The sequence below is a fragment of the Hyaena hyaena genome, unplaced genomic scaffold, assembly GCF_003009895.1.
Source record: "Hyaena hyaena isolate Hyena2069 unplaced genomic scaffold, ASM300989v1 scaffold_435, whole genome shotgun sequence".
NCBI classification, from domain to species: Eukaryota; Metazoa; Chordata; class Mammalia; order Carnivora; family Hyaenidae; genus Hyaena; species Hyaena hyaena.
Window position 1 is genome coordinate 1,475,669 of NW_024081065.1, and position 19,793 is coordinate 1,495,461.

General features: G+C 35.0%; 1 protein-coding gene across 1 annotated transcript in view; it reads left to right on the forward strand.

Moving 5' to 3' along the window:
- Positions 1-19,793, forward strand: part of ERBB4 (erb-b2 receptor tyrosine kinase 4) — a 722,586-nt gene that overhangs the window by 664,998 nt on the left and 37,795 nt on the right. The window contains exons 24-26 of the mRNA XM_039252967.1: positions 10,731-10,886; positions 14,048-14,123; positions 18,775-18,921. Of these exons, the coding sequence (XP_039108898.1) occupies positions 10,731-10,886; positions 14,048-14,123; positions 18,775-18,921 (379 nt within the window). The remainder of the gene's footprint in view (positions 1-10,730; positions 10,887-14,047; positions 14,124-18,774; positions 18,922-19,793) is intronic.

Here is a 19,793-nt window from a genome sequence, read left to right on the forward strand (position 1 = left end):
TAAGTCTGAACCTTTATGGAGTCAGGAGCTAAGTCATAGAAGTTTTTAAGGGGACTATCTAAGACTAGGGTCTCAGATACTCTCAAGGCTGTTCTCAAGAATAGAATTTAATGTGGCTGGGGAAACAATATGGCACAGTATTCAGAAGTGCATAGAGCTCTTTGCTGAGGCACTGCGGAACGTCACAAGGCTCCTCCTGGGTGAGGAGGCTGGAAGAGCATCACTCGTTGTTTTGAATTATCATAACCTACAATTTCTCAAGCACCAAGAGGCAGGCATGACTAGACAAACAGTAGCATTTTCACAGAAGCTCCAATTGAAACTTTGAAGAATGCAAAGTCCTAAGGAAAATAACCAAGGAAGTTTCACGAACATCAATGAGGCTCACTGAGAAGCCTCACAAATATCTGGAAACAGCTTCTAAGGAGCAAATAGCTACCAGTACTCTGCAAGCAGGTTGGGCCAAGAAACAGTGAAGTTTGTGTTTTGACTGTGACACCCCCAAACTATAAAACAGCAAAAACTCAGATGGCAACTTGTTGCCAGTTTAAATAGAGACAGACCATTCTCCTTTTATAGTTATGTGATATCTGACTTTTTATGGTGATGTTGGGCTAGAAAATAAGCCAGCCAAAAATCAGGCATCCTTTTCTCTTATTTCCTTATGCAGAGACCAGAGACAGAGCCCTAGCATTCTGTCCAAGGGAGAGTGCAAAGTTTGAAACAAAGGAAATGCATCAAAATGGGTTTCCAAATCAACTGTAAGAGATTGAAATGGAACCTGAAAGCTGTGGTTCCAGTTCTTCTGAGAATGTTAAGGAGGAAGGACCCTAAACAAGAGGAGCATGGGTCAGAGCAGGCAGGGATGGAAAGTAGCTCGGTGACTTCCAGAAGGGAGTATGTGAGTTTTACATGTGCTGGGGAAGCAGCTGCATAGATGGACCAGGTCCACTGGCATCCAAATAAATGCGGCAGAACTGAATTGAATGATACATTATATGTGGACACAAAAATGGCTCAAATCACGTTAGAAGTTTTCGTGTTCTAGAAATCTCACATTTTTTAATGGAAAGACACTTATTTAAACATATTCAGCAGCTATAAATAAACTCAACTGCTTGAACTCATAAATGAGTAAACCACACTTAAGAAAAGAGTTACTGAAAATTTTTAGTTCTGTATGATGATAAGTATACCTCCTAACATTGATGTAATTGTCTTAAGAAGGAAAATTGTATGCACGTGTTCCCACCCACTGAACTTTATGGTTTTCAGTCAGTAGCATGAGTCTGTGAAACTAAAAATTATTAGGAATGATTTGTTTACGCTCAATTATAACAAAGGCGTCAGACACCCAGCCTCCTCCCTATAGTGTCTGAATGTATTTGTACAATATGTATTCTCAGAGAAAGGCTCAGCTTTTATCTGTTAATCTAGAGGTTGCTGTATTAATAGTTTGCACACTTCATTGATTTTTAATTAATTTCTAAAGAGGCACAGAGGATAACTACTACAGCTCACAGACATCTCATTGCAATCCACATTTTTATTGATCGGCTTCCTAAGGAGCAGAACTAATCCATTTTAAGTATACTTTTCTGAGAGAGCGTGGACACTATACAATTCACTCTTGTCCTTGTCATCATATTGGCAAGAGGTCAGTGAAGAGGAAGCACTATAGCATGTTTAGTATTCTCTTGATCCAGGCAGATGAGTTTTTTGTTTTAACTATTATTTATTTGGTAGGAAAGCAGTGGTTTCTCACACGTGATTTTTAACTTCTTTTTTTTTTGTTTGTTTCTTTATTATTATTATTTCATTTCTGTAAGACACTTTGGAATCCCAAGCAGACTGTTCTGCAAATTCTTGCAATGGAAATGTCCCAAAGCTTATAAAGGGTGGTAAATGAAACTTCTGAAGAAATATTTGAAAAGAATGTAGAGAACCAGAAGAAAAATTCTATTTTCCCAGCCAGCCTCAGGAATCTCTAAATGCTGTCTTCCTTCATTCCCCGTGGTATGCTAACTAATATCACCAACTGGGGTTGGCCAGAGTGCCGAAGGTTTGGCTCCCCTCCACCTATCCTAAATATTGTAGACTTTTAAACTTGTCCCACCTACCTACACTGCAAAGAAAAATTGCTATTGCCTGAACAGGCTTACAAAATTTTGGTATTATTATTCATTGAATCTAACCACAAACATCTATTGAGTAATAATTACCTGTCAGGCAATCTTCAAATTGTGGAAAACATGCAGTTGAATTCACAAGTAGTTGATCTGGAGGCAATATTCTAGGGGAAGCCAGCAAAACTAGAGATTTGTTTATTATGTACAAGAATTTCTCTCTGTTGAAATTTTAGAGCACCCATTGTTTATACAACAATTATTCAGTTATATACCCTGTTTTTGTTAGTTTCATATATGGTTTTATAGCCTATTGACTATAGTTGTATGTATACAGTCATATAATATAATGGTTAAGTTTGTTGCCTCTGGAATCAAGCTGCCTACAGTCAAATCATGGTTCTAAGCTTTGTCTTGCACTGTCACCTTTGGGCAAGGTATTTTATTTTTCTGTGCATTAGTTTCCTCATCTTAAAATGGGAATAATAGTAGTGCAGATCTCATTGGGTTCTTGTGGGTTTCACTAAAACAGTCCCTTGGCATGGAGTATTTAAATAAATGTTAGCGAGGTTTTACTTACAAAAATACAAACTGTTAACATGCACAGTTATATTATATTCCTCATATGATTTCAGTGCTCCATTAACAAAAAACTTCTACATGTTGCATGTTCCAGAGTGACTTGCTTGTCTAGATTCTCCTACACTAAAATTAGTATTGAACAGATTTTTTTTATATTGTGAAGCAAATTTATGTCATTTTCACATGGTATTAAGTGTCCAATTTAGTCTTGTTTGCAGTGTCAAAGAGATGGAGGTAAGTTTAGTGCCCATCAAGTGTGGAATAGACAATAAATTGACCGTGTATGCCTGTGTTATGTATGTATATGTGTTTATGTGTGGATATAATTCAATGCAATGACAAAGAGCAGTGAACTGGATTTTGTATAGCATCATGTTTGAATCTAAAAAAGCATGATGAGTAAAACAGATTTTTATTTAATGCACAATACTATTTATATGTTAAAATAATACAAACCAATTTAAAAATAAATAAGTAAAAATCAATAAATATAGATGATGGATTGGAAGGATATGCATTTAAAAAAGTTGTGAATACTTATGCTGGATAGAAGAATGGGATTGTGGTAGAAGATATGGAGGCACAATGATAATAGCACACGTGAATTATGGAATATGATTAACTCAAAATTCTGTTTATCTGAGATCCTAGAAGAAACCAAAGACAAAACCCACACATATTGCCTTGTGTTGGCCCCTAGAAAATGGTGTCTGAAACAGATTTTCATGCAGGAAGGTTTTTTGGCAAGTGTTCTCCGGAACGATACCTGTAAAGCAATGAAAAATATTAGGTTTAGAGGAAAAAGTTGAGGTACAGTGAAATCATGACAGAGATCTCACCCAATGTTAGGAGAAAGCCTAGAACTGTAATAGTTCTTCATAGTTGTCCAAGGCGGGGCGGAGGGGAGGGTGACTTTTTAAGTGCCTCAGCCAATTGGTAGGTATGGACTGATTTTATGAGAAGGCAAAACCCCCAGCAAAGCAGCATTTGGGATAGGGGTATTAAAGTAACCAAAGAGATGCAGCTAAGGTGAGAGCTACCTGCAGCCAACCCTCTCAGAAGCTGACAGTATGAGTCCATTGGTCCTGAAGAAGTTTCTGGGCACTACACCACAGCACCTACTGTGTGTGTGTGTGTGTGTGTGTGTGTGTGTGTGTGTGTGTGTGTGTTTGAGAGAGAGACACAAATACCCACTCAAATATATTATTGGGAATATTTGTGAAAAGTACATTTCAAATATCAACAAACATTGTTTCCCTTGAAAATTATTAAACTGATATAAATTTAGCCCTCAGTATTTCAAAATCTCCTTAAGAACTGCAGCCCAGACACATTTTTTAAGGATCATAGGTGCAGTTGAAAGATGTAAGAATTAACTGGATTATTAACTCCACCTAGTTTAGGACAGCCATGTGAATCTGCTTTTCTTCCTCTGAGGAGAATAGTAAGAGAACATTTGGGGACAAATAGAGTGAGAAACAAAAGTCACTTTCTCTATCAGTGCTGAGTACCTTTTCTTTCTATTACAGTACTCAAATTGTATTTTCAATAAGAGGATTGAATTTGAGGTTTCTTATTTAGAAAACCTTAGAATGTTGAATGTTCTAGGTGTTTTACAAACATGAGGGTACTGATTCCTGAAGACAGTCTTCAGGGTAGATACTATTATTGTCTCCATTTGATGGACAAGCAAACTGAAACACACAAATAACTTAATCAAGATCACAGAGCTAGTAAGAGCTGGGGTTTATTTCTAAAGTCTGTTATTTTAAACATTGGAAGCATGAAACTTTTACTAAAACATATTCACGACTTATGTTAAACATTTGAAGGAAGGCATCTACCCTACATCTTTCTTTACTATTCTCTGTGTCGTTTATTGGCCCACAGTTTAATATTTTATAAAGATCTATTGTACAAGTCCATCTATCATGGAATAAAAATTTAAAGCTAGAGGACACCTCAGAGATCATGTAGGCCAATCTGTCACTTTTATAGGAGAAGTGAAATGAGTATCTGAGGTCAAAAACCTAGTGAGCAACATGTCTGGGACTTCTGTCTCCAACATTCAGTTCTGTGTTTTTTCACCGCTGCCATGAACAAGCTTTTGCTGGTTGAAAAGACTTCTCAGTTTATTTAATTATGAGCCCCTTTAGTTTCCCTTCATGCACTATTTGTATAAAGTCAGTTACTTCATCCAAAAAGGCCCCTTTCTTCTCTTGAACATGCTCATATCTTTAGCCCTAACAGTAGAGAGCATTATAGTTGAATTTTTCCCCCTCTGGCATAGAATTGCTTTCAGAAGGAAAAGTAGAAAAGAGGAGTGATTTTCATTTGAGGCTAGCTTTCCTGAAGCTTCCTGTGTTATTAAAAAAGCTTGAGGTTATTAGGATGAAAACAGGAAAAAAAAGTGTACTCTTGCTAACTCCAGAGATTAATGCCTGTGAAAGCTGACTGCAGCTTGAAAATTTTAGCTCCACACATGTGTTTGACAAAAGTGTCACATGTTCTATATATGGGAAGCAAATATTTGTTGTCAAAAATAGTCTGATCTTTCTTGACTTGTGTTAGCTTCCTGCAGCTGGGCAGAATACATTTTCACATTGGATTAAAACATAACATAATGCATTTTTTGCCAAACAATTGTGATTCAAATATCATAAGATTGAAAAGAAGGTCATTGCCAAGTGTTCGTCAATACTGTTATTGTAAAATTAAGCCAGTCACTGATATTGTTCCATAGAGTAGTTTAGATGAGTCAATTTTAACCAGAGATTAAAACTTTCAACTCAATTGTAATAAAATTATCCTTGAATTTGGTATTAAAGTGCATTTCTGAAAGTCAGAATAAAGTCTGACTTTCCCTAGCTGGTTTTATTTATTAAAGCACCTTTTAAGAGGTATAAGCAAAACAGAAAATAAGTAAGTACCCTTCTTATTACAGCATGTAGAGCAAGTGTGAAAAATGGTAAAATACTGAACGGTATGGATAATGGTAAATTCTGAATAGTCTGAGTAAAAATTAGACTCACAGCACCTAGATTTAGAAGTAGACAGAATGCTCCTAAAACATGTCTACCGAAAACCCCCATATATACTGTTTTATTCACCCTTCCTGCAACGTTGACAACTCTCCAACCTATCTTATTCATGACCTTTAACTTCATTATGATCCTAATTCTGTGATGCACTTATGGAGGGCACCAAATCTCTTAGGAGATTCCTTAATTCTTCCTTCTCTTTATATGACATCATCCTCAGGTGAATCATTACTAAAATAATAGTTTGAACAGTAATTATTTGGAATTTGTATCCATACATTAATCATGATGGATTGGTTATGGGTATATATATCACCATTTGTAAACATTTATTGAACGCCTACTGTGATATATTAGTTGAGGTTCACAGATTTTCTGAAATAAGCAATTCAAGTTAATGAGGGTAAGTTATTTTTGTTCACACTACAACTGTTGATATCTATCTGTAGAACAGTAATAAAAGCTTGCGTGTTCTGTACTTACTACACAGCAGTTACGATTTAATCTTCTTACATATATTAACTCATTTTATCTTTACAACAATCTGTGGTACAGGTGCTATTATGGTCATTTTAGAGATGAAGGTGAGTGCCAGGTTAATTAACTTGCCAGAGTCACACAGAACATGGCAGAGTTGGGGTTCAATCCAAGTGATTGACCCCAGAACCTTCACTCAAACCAACTTTACCATCCTACATATCCTGTGGTCAAAGCAAGAATTAAGTTTCCAATTTATACGATTCAAATTCCTGCTAAGTCAGAAAAGGTTCTATTATTTAGCTGAATTTTAAATAAAAATATAAGTCAATCACTTGCATTATGCCCTGAAATTCACAGAAATTTCTTTTTTCTTTTAAATTTACTGTTTTATTTATTTCTGAAAGAGAGAGAGAGAGAGAGAGAGAGCCTGAGCGGGGGAGGGTCAGAGAGAGGGAGATACAGAATCTGAAACAGGCTCTGAGCTAGCTGTCAGCACAGAGCCTGACGCAGGGCTTGAACCCACGAACCGTGAGATCATGACCTGAGCCAAAGTCAGACGCTTAACCGACTGAGCCACCCAGGCGCCCCTCACAGAAATTTCTTATAATATTTTTGTTCCAAAAGAACTAGGATCTTTTAAAAGTAAGTGGCTTCACTCTGTACATTAATTTCTACATGCTCACACAACCCTGTAACCCATCAAGAGAGGGGGTAGGCTTAAAAATACAGACTTCAGAACTCCACGGGAAACAAACCCCAGTCCTGTCACTCATTAGATGACATGGAGCAAGTAACTTGACCTCTCTGAGACTTGTTTTTCTCATATTTAAAATGGGATGCAAACAGTATGCATCTCAGAGGATTAAGTTAACCTATGAATGTAGAAGCATTTAGTTTAATGCCTGCCATGTTCTGAGTACTCAGTTAATGTTACCTGTCATTATTGTCAGTGTTTGTATTCTCATAAGGTACTCTACCTAGGCAGACGTAGCAAGGACATGGAGTTGCTACAAGACAGAGTAAGCTTCTTTTCAACCGATGCAGCATCTCTCTGTGATAATAAATGGCCCTTCTTTTTAATCATCTTCATACTTCAAAGGACTTCATCCAGTTTATTTTTGTCACTGTTATTTCTAATAACTGCCTCCTTAATTGCATCACACTCTGATTTAAGGAGTGATTTTATTTTGAAGGAATCTAGCAGAGAATGTGATTCTAATGAGATCATCTGGTAAGAAAATCCTATCTTAATAATTGCAATGTGGAGAAACCTATCATGAGCAATCCCATAGATGATTCACTGTAATTTACGTGTGAATGTAGAACTAAGGTAGCCATCATAATTAATGATCTAAAGGTGTGTACTTGTACAATGATGTTGCATAGTTACAAAGCAACCATACAAATGTATTTTGATGATTTGGTAATGATACAGATGCTTCTGTTTTATCTCTTAATCATGGTCAGGGAGGTGAGGGAAACTATACGGAAATTACCATCTGGTTGCCTGAACTCAGTTCTCGTTATTTTGAAGGAAACACTTTGTTACAGACAAATAGAATTGAGGTTCAGGATATTCTGTCACCTGCTAAGACTTAGCATATAGCATATCAAAGAACATTTGGAGTTTTTGAAGTTTTGCTTATAACATGGATATGTCATTTGGGTCTTAAATTTCTTTGTGGTTATTAGTTCCCTATTGGTATAAGATATGCCACTATTCCTGCACATATTGTAGAAATATACACATATTTGCATTAGGATAATATTTAGTTAAAGGAATTGTTATCCACCTAAATTACAAAAGTCAGAAAGCAGAATCATTCATAGTTTACTCTCCTCTTCATTATTCAATTACCAAGATGATTACCTTATTGTGTAAGTGTAACTTGGAATAGTTCTCTCCCTGAATTTTCTTCTGGACTAGTTTTGTTGAAGATTCAGATGCTTAGACATGACGAACTAGATAAGTATCATAAATTAACTCGTGGGTAATAATAGTGAGTGGTGGGATCCTGGGAAACTGGAGGTACCCTCAATAGAGTACAGCCAGTAATCAGCTAATGAGGGTGTTTGTAAGACGTGCAGTGTGGGGGCCAAATATGTATATGCTGTATTTGTGTCCAATCCTTCGTCTATACATCAGGTGATATTTTTCAAGACTCCAATGATCATTTTTGTCACTCTCCTTTATCAGACAACCTCTGCATCACCACACTGAAATGCAGCTTCTCTACCAGGACACATAAGAGGCCCTTCTTGAATCAAACTTTTTCGAATTTGAATTTTCAATTCTTTGTCAGCTTCACCACTCTCCACTCTCCCTCCTTTATACATAAATATTTAGAATACAGAATTACCTACCTTTGTATCAATATACCATGGTATCGATGTCTCTGTGTATGTTCTCTCTAACTGCAATTTTCTCCTCACCTTGCACAACTGGTGGACATCATTCAAACCTTACTTAGGACTCAGGATCTCCGAAGGCTCCCCTCTCATGCTCACTTTCTAAGCTATACTACAAATGATCCTCAAAACACAGCTCTCTTTAAATGCCTTACATGTATCACACTGATCCATTCAAGTCTGTATTCCATGCCCCCCCCCCCCACTTTATCAATAGCTCTGTTCCCGTGCAATGAACAGATCTCCTCTGAGTCTTTTTTTGTTTCCCCGATGTCTAGCACAGTGCCTGGAACATAGTGTGTATTCTGTCATTGTGTGTGGATCTGAATATTAACTTGTGGCCAACACACTTTTTTATATTCTGATATGAAAGTGCTAGGAAAGAGAAAGAAAGATGAATGTATTCATGGACACTTCTTTTTCTTTTTTTTTCCTTAGGAGAGAGAGAGAGAGACAGCGTGAGCAGGGGAGGGTCAGAGAGAGAGGGAGATACAGACTTTGAAATTGGCTCCAGGCTCTGAGCTGGCAGTCACCACGGAGCCGGACGCGGGGCTCGAACCCACGAACCGCGAGATCATGACCTAAGCGAAAGTCGAACGCTTAACCGACTAAGCCACCCGGGCGCCCCAGTGGACATTTCTTAAAAGGGCAAATAAGTTTTTTAAAAATTAAATTTTTTGATCCCTTAAGTCATATAAGAGCTTTATGTTTCTAGATTCATTTTATTCTGGGAGTTTCTAAATTGGCATAATCAAATAATTTATTTAGGGACTGTTGAGGAAAGAAGACAAAACCTTATAAATCTCAGTTGTGGACTGATTTCAGAAAACACAAATACACTGCCGACCAGTTGGACCATATCAGGCAGTACATCCACTGGTTGTGTTTAATGGGCATATATAGTATAGTGCTTGGCTCATGATGCTGTTGAAGCAATCTTCTCTTTACACTACACTGGGTATATGGTTCATTTTTTTTCACCTGTGTGATTTATATGTCTGTTTTCCACAGCTTTCGTTTTGATATCAGAATCCGTTAATCCTTCAAAGTCCTGCAATTGTGGTATTAAGTACCAAAAGCTTTGATTTGCAATTGGCATGAGAATATGCTTTAACCATTTTATAATAATTCTGATTTGTTTTTAAATGACAACATTTTTTACCACTGAAATCCTCAAATACAGAATTTACTCTAACACTTCAATAAAAATATGTTCATTCTAATCTAGGCCTCTGAGTTTACTTCTTTGGCTTTACATCAACCTTTAGTTAAGGCTAATGTTTAATGACTCTTAGTTTACTTTGTGGTAAAGTAAAATTAATATTTATTGTTTTTATGGATATATGTGAATATATATGTATATATGTATGTATATATGTAAATTGTTGGCAATCAGTAATAAATTTTATTTTTAATGACGCTATATGTTTTTTTGAAGAAAACATTAAAGGCTACTATTAGGGTCGTAATAAACAATATAGTTTCGCTTGTGGGTCCTTCTAATGATTACTACTGTCATTGAAGCCATTTTAAAAAATTGCAGGCTTTTAATGCCTCTACGGTATAATTCATTTTTTGCTTAACTATAAGAATAATATAATTCTTCAGCTTTGATAGAAACTATGATAGTGATTTTGGTGCCATTAAACCTGCATATGAAACATTTTTTAAAACTATGGATGGATGTATTTGTTTGGAGCAGGTGTGTAAGGGAGGGTGCCATGAAGCAGTTGTTGTTAAGAAGAAAAATAGAAACACGTGGGTCTGTAGCTTGCCTACTGAGACACACACATACCTCACTAATGGAAATATTTGCAAAAGAGTATAAAATCTCTGGGGGAAAATGATCCAACATTTAATTCATATACAGGTAATTCATTCATTACAGGACTTTAGGGGGAAAAGGCCAAAAGCTATTTGTGGTTTGCTTTTTTGTCCCTTTGTTAGGTTTCTTCCTAATTTTGAACAATATTCCAGGATTCTGGCTTCACTTAGAGAAATCAAGCATTTACAACTGAAGGCTAAGAAACTGCTTTTCAGACAATAAAAAACCCTAGACATTAACTATCTTTTGGAATTCGGTGTTTTTCAGGGAATGATGTACCTGGAAGAAAGACGGCTTGTTCATCGGGATTTGGCAGCTCGAAATGTCTTAGTGAAGTCTCCAAATCATGTGAAAATCACAGATTTTGGACTAGCCAGACTCTTAGAAGGAGATGAAAAAGAGTATAATGCTGATGGAGGAAAGGTGGGCATCTCTTTAGAGCAATATTGTTTGAAAATATAGTATGATATACTTTTATTTCCTTATATGTTATAAGAAGAAGCCAATAAGCCTGAAGTTAAGAGATTATCAAATCTCACCACCTTCCATTTTTCAAAAAGAGTCAAAATAAGACAATTCGTCTCTAGTGCTCCTTATGTCATGCCCAGTGTTGGGAAGTAGGTGGGTCCTTAGGAAATCTAGAAATTACACTTAAGGGCCATGGACATTGTTTCAGTGATCCTAAGAATGCAGGACTGACTACTGCAGAGAATCACAGCTATTCTTGCATAAACTAGAGAGAAGCCAGGTGACTACCAAGAACCATAACTCATTGGAAAGTTCATCATCCTATTTAACTTTTAATCCTCCTATGCCAGGTACAACAGATTCCTCTTAATCTGGTTGTATGTCTTTAAGCTTATATAATATAATTGACCAAAATATTTTATTTATTTTTCGATTCTTTCCACCAGAATGTAGCCTGCTATATCCCGGGAATCTTAACAGTGCCATTGCCGCTTCTACTTTTATGACTTTAGCCTCAGGCCTTGCCTGACAACTGTATTCTTGCCATATGGTCTCAGCTCATGCCTTCGTTCCAGCTCTTGTTTTTCTCATTAACCTGCTGCTTAGATTGCTGTCCTTGGCTAAATAGTGAGGATAGCTCTTCTCCATCTGGAGGTTCCTCTAGCCTTAATACGGGAAAACTAAATCAGGAGAGGCCAAATGAAATAAGCAAATGCAACCTTAACCTATGTATAAACTCATGCTAACAAAAAAGTTATTAATGTATCATATAAATATGTTTATCATGGGCCTTATTTATCATAAGCCATCCAAATATATATTATAAATATTTTGCAATGATAGGCTTTCAAATGCTTAGCATTGATTTTATGTATCGTGTAGTATATGATTTTTATATAACTTTATATGATCTCTTTATAACTATTTATCTTCAAATCTTATCACAAGACAAAAGAAAACAAAATTTTAAAAAAACCTTCAGTTTTGTAGTATTTCCTGACATTTCCTTGATTTTATTAGACTATTTTGCCTGTTTACTACCAAATTGCAGCAGTTTGAGGCCACAGCTTTGAAATTCACTACAAGATTGCAAAGTAGAAGTCTATAAATCACATGACTTGACTTGTCTTGAGAACATACAACTGTAGGATTTGTCTAAAGCAAGATTCATTATAGCTTTAAATGCCTAGTAACCATTAAGTCTTTATCAAGCCACCTGTGATTTAAACTTACTTCTCTAACACAATGTCCATAGTCCGTAAAGTCAACTAACTCCTTGCCCATAGGGAAATTACTTTCAATGTGTCTTCTGTTCCCTTTCACTGAATGCCATGATTCTGTCAGAGTTACCTTGATATCACCTTGGTGAGCAGCGAACCTCATGATTTCCAAGGCCTATTTAGTTTTAAGCTTTCAACTACAAAGTAGAAGTGTTTATCTTTATTCTGTAGAACCTAATTTTATTTCCAGCTATATAATGCTTCCCTTCCTAGTTGAAACTTACTCTGCTGACCCATCAGCAGCAGGGTATGTGAGTTGTTTTTCTTGTAGTGGTGATAGATTTGTACTGATCCTCTCATATCCTTTTATAGAATTCCTATTTTGAAAGTGGTACATATTTTCAATACTGGCTAACCAAGACAAGGGACATCATTTGTGGCTGGGGAACAAAGCAAGCCTAAATTTGGAATTCGTTATTATAGGTGTTTTCAGTGACCAAATTATATGAGAGGAAAAAGGAAAGGCCAAGGGTAGAAAGAGTCAATTGTACTGGTGGTCAAAGAAAGGATAACTGAAAATATAAGAAGTCTCATTTTGGGGGCAAAAATGTAATAGACCATATTTTTAGAAACACATTTCTTAGATGTTTAGAATAGTATTGTGAGTCATAATAACTAGTAACTGACTTAATTGCTGAACATTAAGAAATATAGAAAAGTGATACTTATTTTATTATTTTACTTGTAATTGTTTATGAAACTTTTAAAAATAAATATATCTTTAGATTAGTTCACTTTACACATTTTATAAATTTCAATTCATTGTTCCCTGTATTAAAAAATAACATTTATTATTATGCACTACTGGTGAGAATGCAAACTGGTGCAGCAACTCTGGAAAACAATATGGAGGCTCCTCAAAAAATTAAAAATAGAACTACCCTGTGACCCAGCAATTTCACTACTAGGTATTTATTCAAGGTATACAGGTGTGCTGTTTCAAAGGGGCCACCCCAAATGTTTTTAGCAGCACTATTGACAATAGTCAAAGTATAAAAAAAGCCCAAATGTCCACTGATGGATGAATAGATAAAGAAGATGTGGAATATATATGTGAGTATTACTGGGCAATCAAAAAGAAGGAGATCTTGCCATTTACAACTATGTGGATGAAACTAAAGTATATTATCCAAACAAAATTAAAGACAGATATCATATGACTTCACTCATATGAGGAATTTAAGATACAAAACAGATGAACATAAGGGAAGAGAAGCAAAAAATATATATATAAAAACAAGGAGGGGGACAAAACATGAAAGATTCTTAAATATAGAAAACAAACAGAGAGCTGATGGTGGGGTTATGGGAGGGGAGATGGGCTAAATGGGTAAGGCACCTTAAGGAATCTACTCCTGAAATCATTGTTACACCATATGCTAACTAACTTGGATGTACATTAAACAAATAAATTAAAAGTTAAAATTTTATTATTATTATGTTTATGTTTTCTATACACACAATCAACAAATATAACCGAGGCAAGCCCAGAAACTCATATTTTGAGAAATGACTATAGAAATTACTTTTATTAGCTTGTTTTAAAATTTTTTTAAATGTTTTTATTTATTTCTGAGAGGGAGAGAGAGAGACCCACACAGCGTGAGCAGGGGAGGGTCACAGAGAGAGGGAGACATAGAATCTGAAACAACCTCCAGGCTCTGAGCTAGCTGTCAGCACAGAGCCCGACGTAGGGCTCAAACCCATGAACCGTGAGACCATGACCTGAGCTAAAGTCAGACGCTTAACTAACTGGGCCACCGAGGCGCCCCTAGAAATGACTTTTTATATATAACTATAAAACATTGACTTTTCATTTCTCTTTTTATTTCTCAGATGCCAATTAAATGGATGGCGTTGGAGTGTATACACTACAGGAAGTTCACCCATCAGAGTGATGTTTGGAGTTATGGTAAATAAATCTTCCTTGTGAATTAAGGGTTTTAAGGCAAAATTAAGTATATTAGGTTCATGTAAAATATCTTAAACCAATTTATTTTATTGTATTGGAAATACCTACTTATAAGCCTTGTTTCTTAAGGGAATTAACTCTTTGCTCTTCTATTAAAAAAACTAAATAATATTGTTATCTGCCTTTTTCTTTATTCCTTGATTCTCTATAATGTAATATATTAATATCTCAGTTGAGTTGTCTACCATAACCCTAGGTTTGGTAGCAAATTTTCTGATCAGGAAAAAAACCCAACTTTAGTTTAGGAACAATGTCATAGAACTTCATGGCCTTAATTTTCAAAAACTCTTTGAAGACATGTTAAAATTAAAGAATTTCTGTTCTATAATAAGAAAGAAGTTATTGTAACAAAGAACAATCACTGAAAGCAGTAAGGTGAAAGCACTAAATGTGAGGGGAGAAATAAGAGAAGATTGCTAATTGCAGCTTTGATTTTAATTTACAAACTACTTTGGACTAAACAGACATTTTAAAGAGTAAATAATATAAACTAGAAAAATGTGATTTTTAAGCTTAGAACATTCATTTAATTGCATTTAATTTAATTGTTGAAATGAGATACTTAAAATCTGTCTATTCACAACCTGAGTTCATCCAGGTATTGATGAGAATGAATTAACACTTTTTCTAAGTTTAAATAAAACCAATATTTCTTACAAATTAAAAGCATAATGCTCATTTCAGTAAAAAGGGGGTGGTGGGTCTTGAAAGCATTGTACAATTTAGTTTACTCAAATTTATACTTAGTTTTATCTTTGTTATTGCTTTTTAGGCAAAATATTTAAGCTATTCAATCACTAAATAACTTACACCTCTTATCTAGAAAAGCACAAATTATCAAAAAAAAAAAAAAAAAAAAAACCAACTTAAGAGGCTCCCGAGTGGCTCAGTGGTTAAGTGTATGACTTCAGCTCAAGTCATAATCTTGTGGTCCTTGAGTTTAGCCCGTGTTGGGCTCTGTACTGGCAGCTTAGAGCCTGGAGCCTGCTTCAGATTCTGTCTCCCTCTCTCTGCCCCTCCCCCATTGTCTTTGTATCTCTCTCTCTCTGTCTCTCTATCTCATCTCTCTCTCAAATATAATTATTTAAAAAATAAAAATAAAATAAAAAGTTAAGACATTTCTTTAAAGTGTTTTTTTCCTCCATACATGTATGCTACAGGTCTAAAATTTCCATGAAGACCTCATGTATTCTACTCAGCTTAGAAGTAGAAAATATGGAGTGTATGAGATTTTAAAAAGTACAGGGAAATGCTTGAAAAATTTAGTTATTGAACTATAAGGACTAAATAGAAACATAAATCTGTTGCATATATTATATGGTACAAATCAGCATATATATTATATGACATAGATAAATCCATAGGTTATATTTTATATGATAGATTTATATATTACATATATATTTTGATCTATGACATATATATCACATACTTTTTTCTTTTTCTTTTCCCTTTTTTCCTATGTATATATCGCTGAATTAAATGTAGCAATCTACTGTAGACAAATTTTAAACAGCCTCTAAAATAAGTAAGCAGGCAAATATAAATAGATAGATGATAGATAGATAGATAGATAGATAGATAGATAGATAGTACTCAGCTTTGAAATATAGCTCAGGTGAGGCTCCTGGGTGACTCAGTCAGTTAAGCTTCTAACTTCAGCTCAGCTCATGATCTCAGGTTCATGGGTTTGAGTCCCACGTGGGACTCTGTGCTGTCAGCTTGGAGCCTGGAGGCTGCTTCAGATTCTGTGATTCCCTCTCTCTGCCCTTACCCCTCTCATGCTTTGTCTCTGTCTCTCAAAAATAAATAAACATTAAATTTAAAAAAAATAAAGAAATACAGCTCAGGTCATCAACCCATATCCATAAGGCATTTTAAGATTTTTATGATATATTATAGTTGATTGCAAAAGGTATACAAGGCAGAGAGAAACACGTTGTTTATAGTGCACCTTTGTAGAGAATTGGCACTGGGTGCATCTTTATTTTTATAAACATAAATATGCATCAGCTATGGTTTATATCTTTGAATGATAGAATTGTGTGTTTTGAGAATGTTTCTGATTCAGTTTTCTGGAATTGTCCTTCTACATGAAGGCATCTCTGTTTAACCGCATCTTTCACTCCTAAAAAGATATAATTGTATTATTATTGGCAGAAATGGGAGTTTTGATGTTCCTGCTTTTGCTTTTGTATTTATGTTTCTGTTTATTATATTTTCTGTTATTTTTATTTATGTCTTTGTTTTTTTATAATTTGTTTTTATATTTATGTTTCTGTATATTTTCTGTTATTTTTTATTTTTAATTGCTTTGCATTTTTCTTATAAGTTCTGATAGAAGATAAGAGCATGTATTCTGTCTTTTATAACTGCATACATAAGTTGATAAAAAGTCTTCTTTGAAACATGGATGGACCTTGAGGGTGTTATGCTGAGCGAAATAAGTCAGGCAGAGAAGGACAAATATCATATGTTTGCACGTATAGGAGGATTAGGAGGAACTTGACGGAGGAACAAGGGGGAGAAGAAGGGCGGAAATGGTGGGGGAAAGGGAGAGAGGCAAACCATGAGAGACTCTTGAATGCTGACAAAAACTGAGGACTGATGGATGTGGGGGGGAGGGGGGGATGGGCATGGAGGAGGGCACTTTGGGGATGAGCACTGAGTGTTATGTAGAAACTAATTTGACAATAAACTATTTGTAAAAAAAAAAAAAAAAAAAGAGTCTTCTTTGAATACATATTCTATAAATATGTATTTATATTGACTGACTGAATTCATGTTAATTTTCACTATAAATGTCCACTATAAGTGGACAGCCATCCACTTCTTGTTCCAGCCTGCTTCACGGACACTGAATCTTAGTGATTCAGTGGTTCTAAAAAGTCACTCTTTAATATGCAAAATTAAGTAAGGTTTAAAAAAATTAAGTTTTTAAATTTATTTTTAGAGAGAGAGAGGGAAGGGGAAGGGCAAAGAGAAAGAGAGAATTCCAAGCAGGCTTCACGCTGACAGCATGAAGCCCTACATGGGGCATCATCTCACAAACCCATGAAATCATGATTTGAGCCAAAACCAAGAGTCAGACACTCAACTGACTAAGCCACCTAGGTGCCTCATAAGTAGGATTTAATAAAGATTGAACAGTTAAATTATGTGTAAAATTACATTTTTACATTATACCTAATAATCATAAAATATAAATATTAACAAAAAATCAGGTAATTGTTAATGATAGTATTATAAAGGATAATTTGCAATTCACATATACTTTTATATTTTAAGCTTTGTACTTTTATTATTAGTCAATGATAACTGTTATGAGCTAAAAATGACTTTAGCTTGAATATATAATTCATTACAGATAGAAGTGGAAAAGAAAGCATAGTCCTAATTAATAGATTTTATATTAAACCATATTTTGCATATTATATGCACCAATCAAAATTTACTTGGTGAGACTCTTATGCACACATAGCTTTTTATGAACTTACAATCCTTATCCTTAAGAAAAGATAACTTCTTAATTGTGTAATTATTAGATCATGAAGAAGAGGTCTGTAGTGTATGTAGTATTGTTCAAATGAGAATCATTTTCATCAAAGCTAGCTACTTGCATGTTAATGTTTAGAGTATTTGCTTTTACAGAATGAATCACTGTTCTAGTGATTCAAAAAAGTGATTTCATTATCTAAGGAATCAACTATTATTGATTCCTTTCAATTTTGTGATGCCTACTTCACATGTATTTTGTTATATATGGATCATTCCTCTCTCAGGCTCTCACGGGTATTAAAGAAATAAATCTGTGTGTTTTTTTTCATTTGTTCTCTTTGGTTGAGTTAAAGAGAGAGCCACGATTATTTACCATAATCATAAGTTATTCATTCTGGCACCACAGGTTAGCCTATAGGGCTTTTAATAGCAAAGAGGTTAATCTCAAAATTAGTCAACATCAGATTTTGCCTATAATAATATTTACTTAATACTGGATATACATATTTATAATAAATTGTTTGATAGGCTCTAATGTGGTATAGTGAAAAGTAACATGAATTAGCAAACATTAACATTACTTACAAGTAATAATGAGGAAGATTCTGTATTCTGATAACCACTCCGAATTGTCTCTGCTACTCATTAAAAATTTCTTTTTTTTTTATTTTTTTTATTTTATTTTTGAGAGAAAGAGAGAGAGAGAGACAGGGTGAGCAGGGGAGGGTCAGAGAGAGAGGGAGACACAGAATCTGAAACAGGCTTCGGGCTCTGAGCTAGCTGTTAGCACAGAGCCAGACGTGGGACTCAAACCCACAAACTGTGAGATCATGACCTGAGCCGAAGTCGGAGGCTTAACTGACTGAGCCACTCAGGCGCCCCTTGAAAATTTCAAGACAATAATAAGATAATTGAATTTCCCACAAAGATTTTTGCATTGGGCTTCTACTAATGAATATAGAAATCTGAACAGCCTTTCTTTAGTCTGTTTTTGATCGGCTTCTAGGGAGCTTTCTTTTGTCACTGGTATATTGCTGGTTTATTCAAAGTATGTTGTTAAAATGCTGATGTAAATATTTGATCTCCAATTTAGGAGTTACCATATGGGAACTGATGACCTTTGGAGGAAAACCCTATGATGGAATTCCAACCAGAGAAATCCCGGATTTATTAGAGAAAGGAGAACGTTTGCCCCAGCCTCCTATCTGCACTATTGATGTGTACATGGTCATGGTCAAATGTAAGATTGCAAAATAATTTTATCATCACCATCATCACTCTTAGTAAAGCAATTGTACAGATTAATCTACCTGCATAAGTTTTTGTACATTGAAAAATATAAAAGTTCAAAAATAAGTATGAAAAGATCATGTAAACACCTGCATTTTTGTGATAACTGTGAACAGGAAGCAATATCATACTTCCACGTTACAAAGTCAAAATTATATGACTCCCACTCTTATTCATTTCACTTTGATTCTTATCATTTCCATGACAATCACATTGTCTTTCATAAAGAGATGTAATTAGGCACAATAATGTTAGTAATCTTTATAGGAAAATAGCAGTCTAAACAAATGATCTGGATATAAAGAAAGACAGCTTGAAACTGATAGTTTAAAAAATGAATTAAAAGGAACTAGGTTTACCAGTTTTAGTCAGCAGGAAATTAGCAGGGCAGAATGGAAAGTAGGAAGACATGAGCCTATAGTGAAATAAAAAGATTATGAATGTTTACTTTCTTTACAATTTGATCATTTGTTTACATCAAATGCTCTAACTTTTTTCTCCTTTCTATGCCCCAGACACATATGTATTATAAATGTGTTTTGGCAGCCTAGCTCTTAATTTAAATAGAATTAAGGAAGTCTCTGGAGTTTCCTAGTTAATTTAAGTGAGATTAACATTCAGCAATCTTTCTTGTGTAATCTGGGGTTTTCCCCTTTTGATTTACACAGGGTTAGCAAAGAAACAAACTGGTGAAGGTGAATAAGCATCTTATTAATAAGAGACTTTGGGCCCAGGTCTACTCAGATTTATATTCATGACATGTGTGATACATTCTGACAGTGAGGGAAGAAATAAAAAATGTGCTTTCCAGTTCAGGTCAGA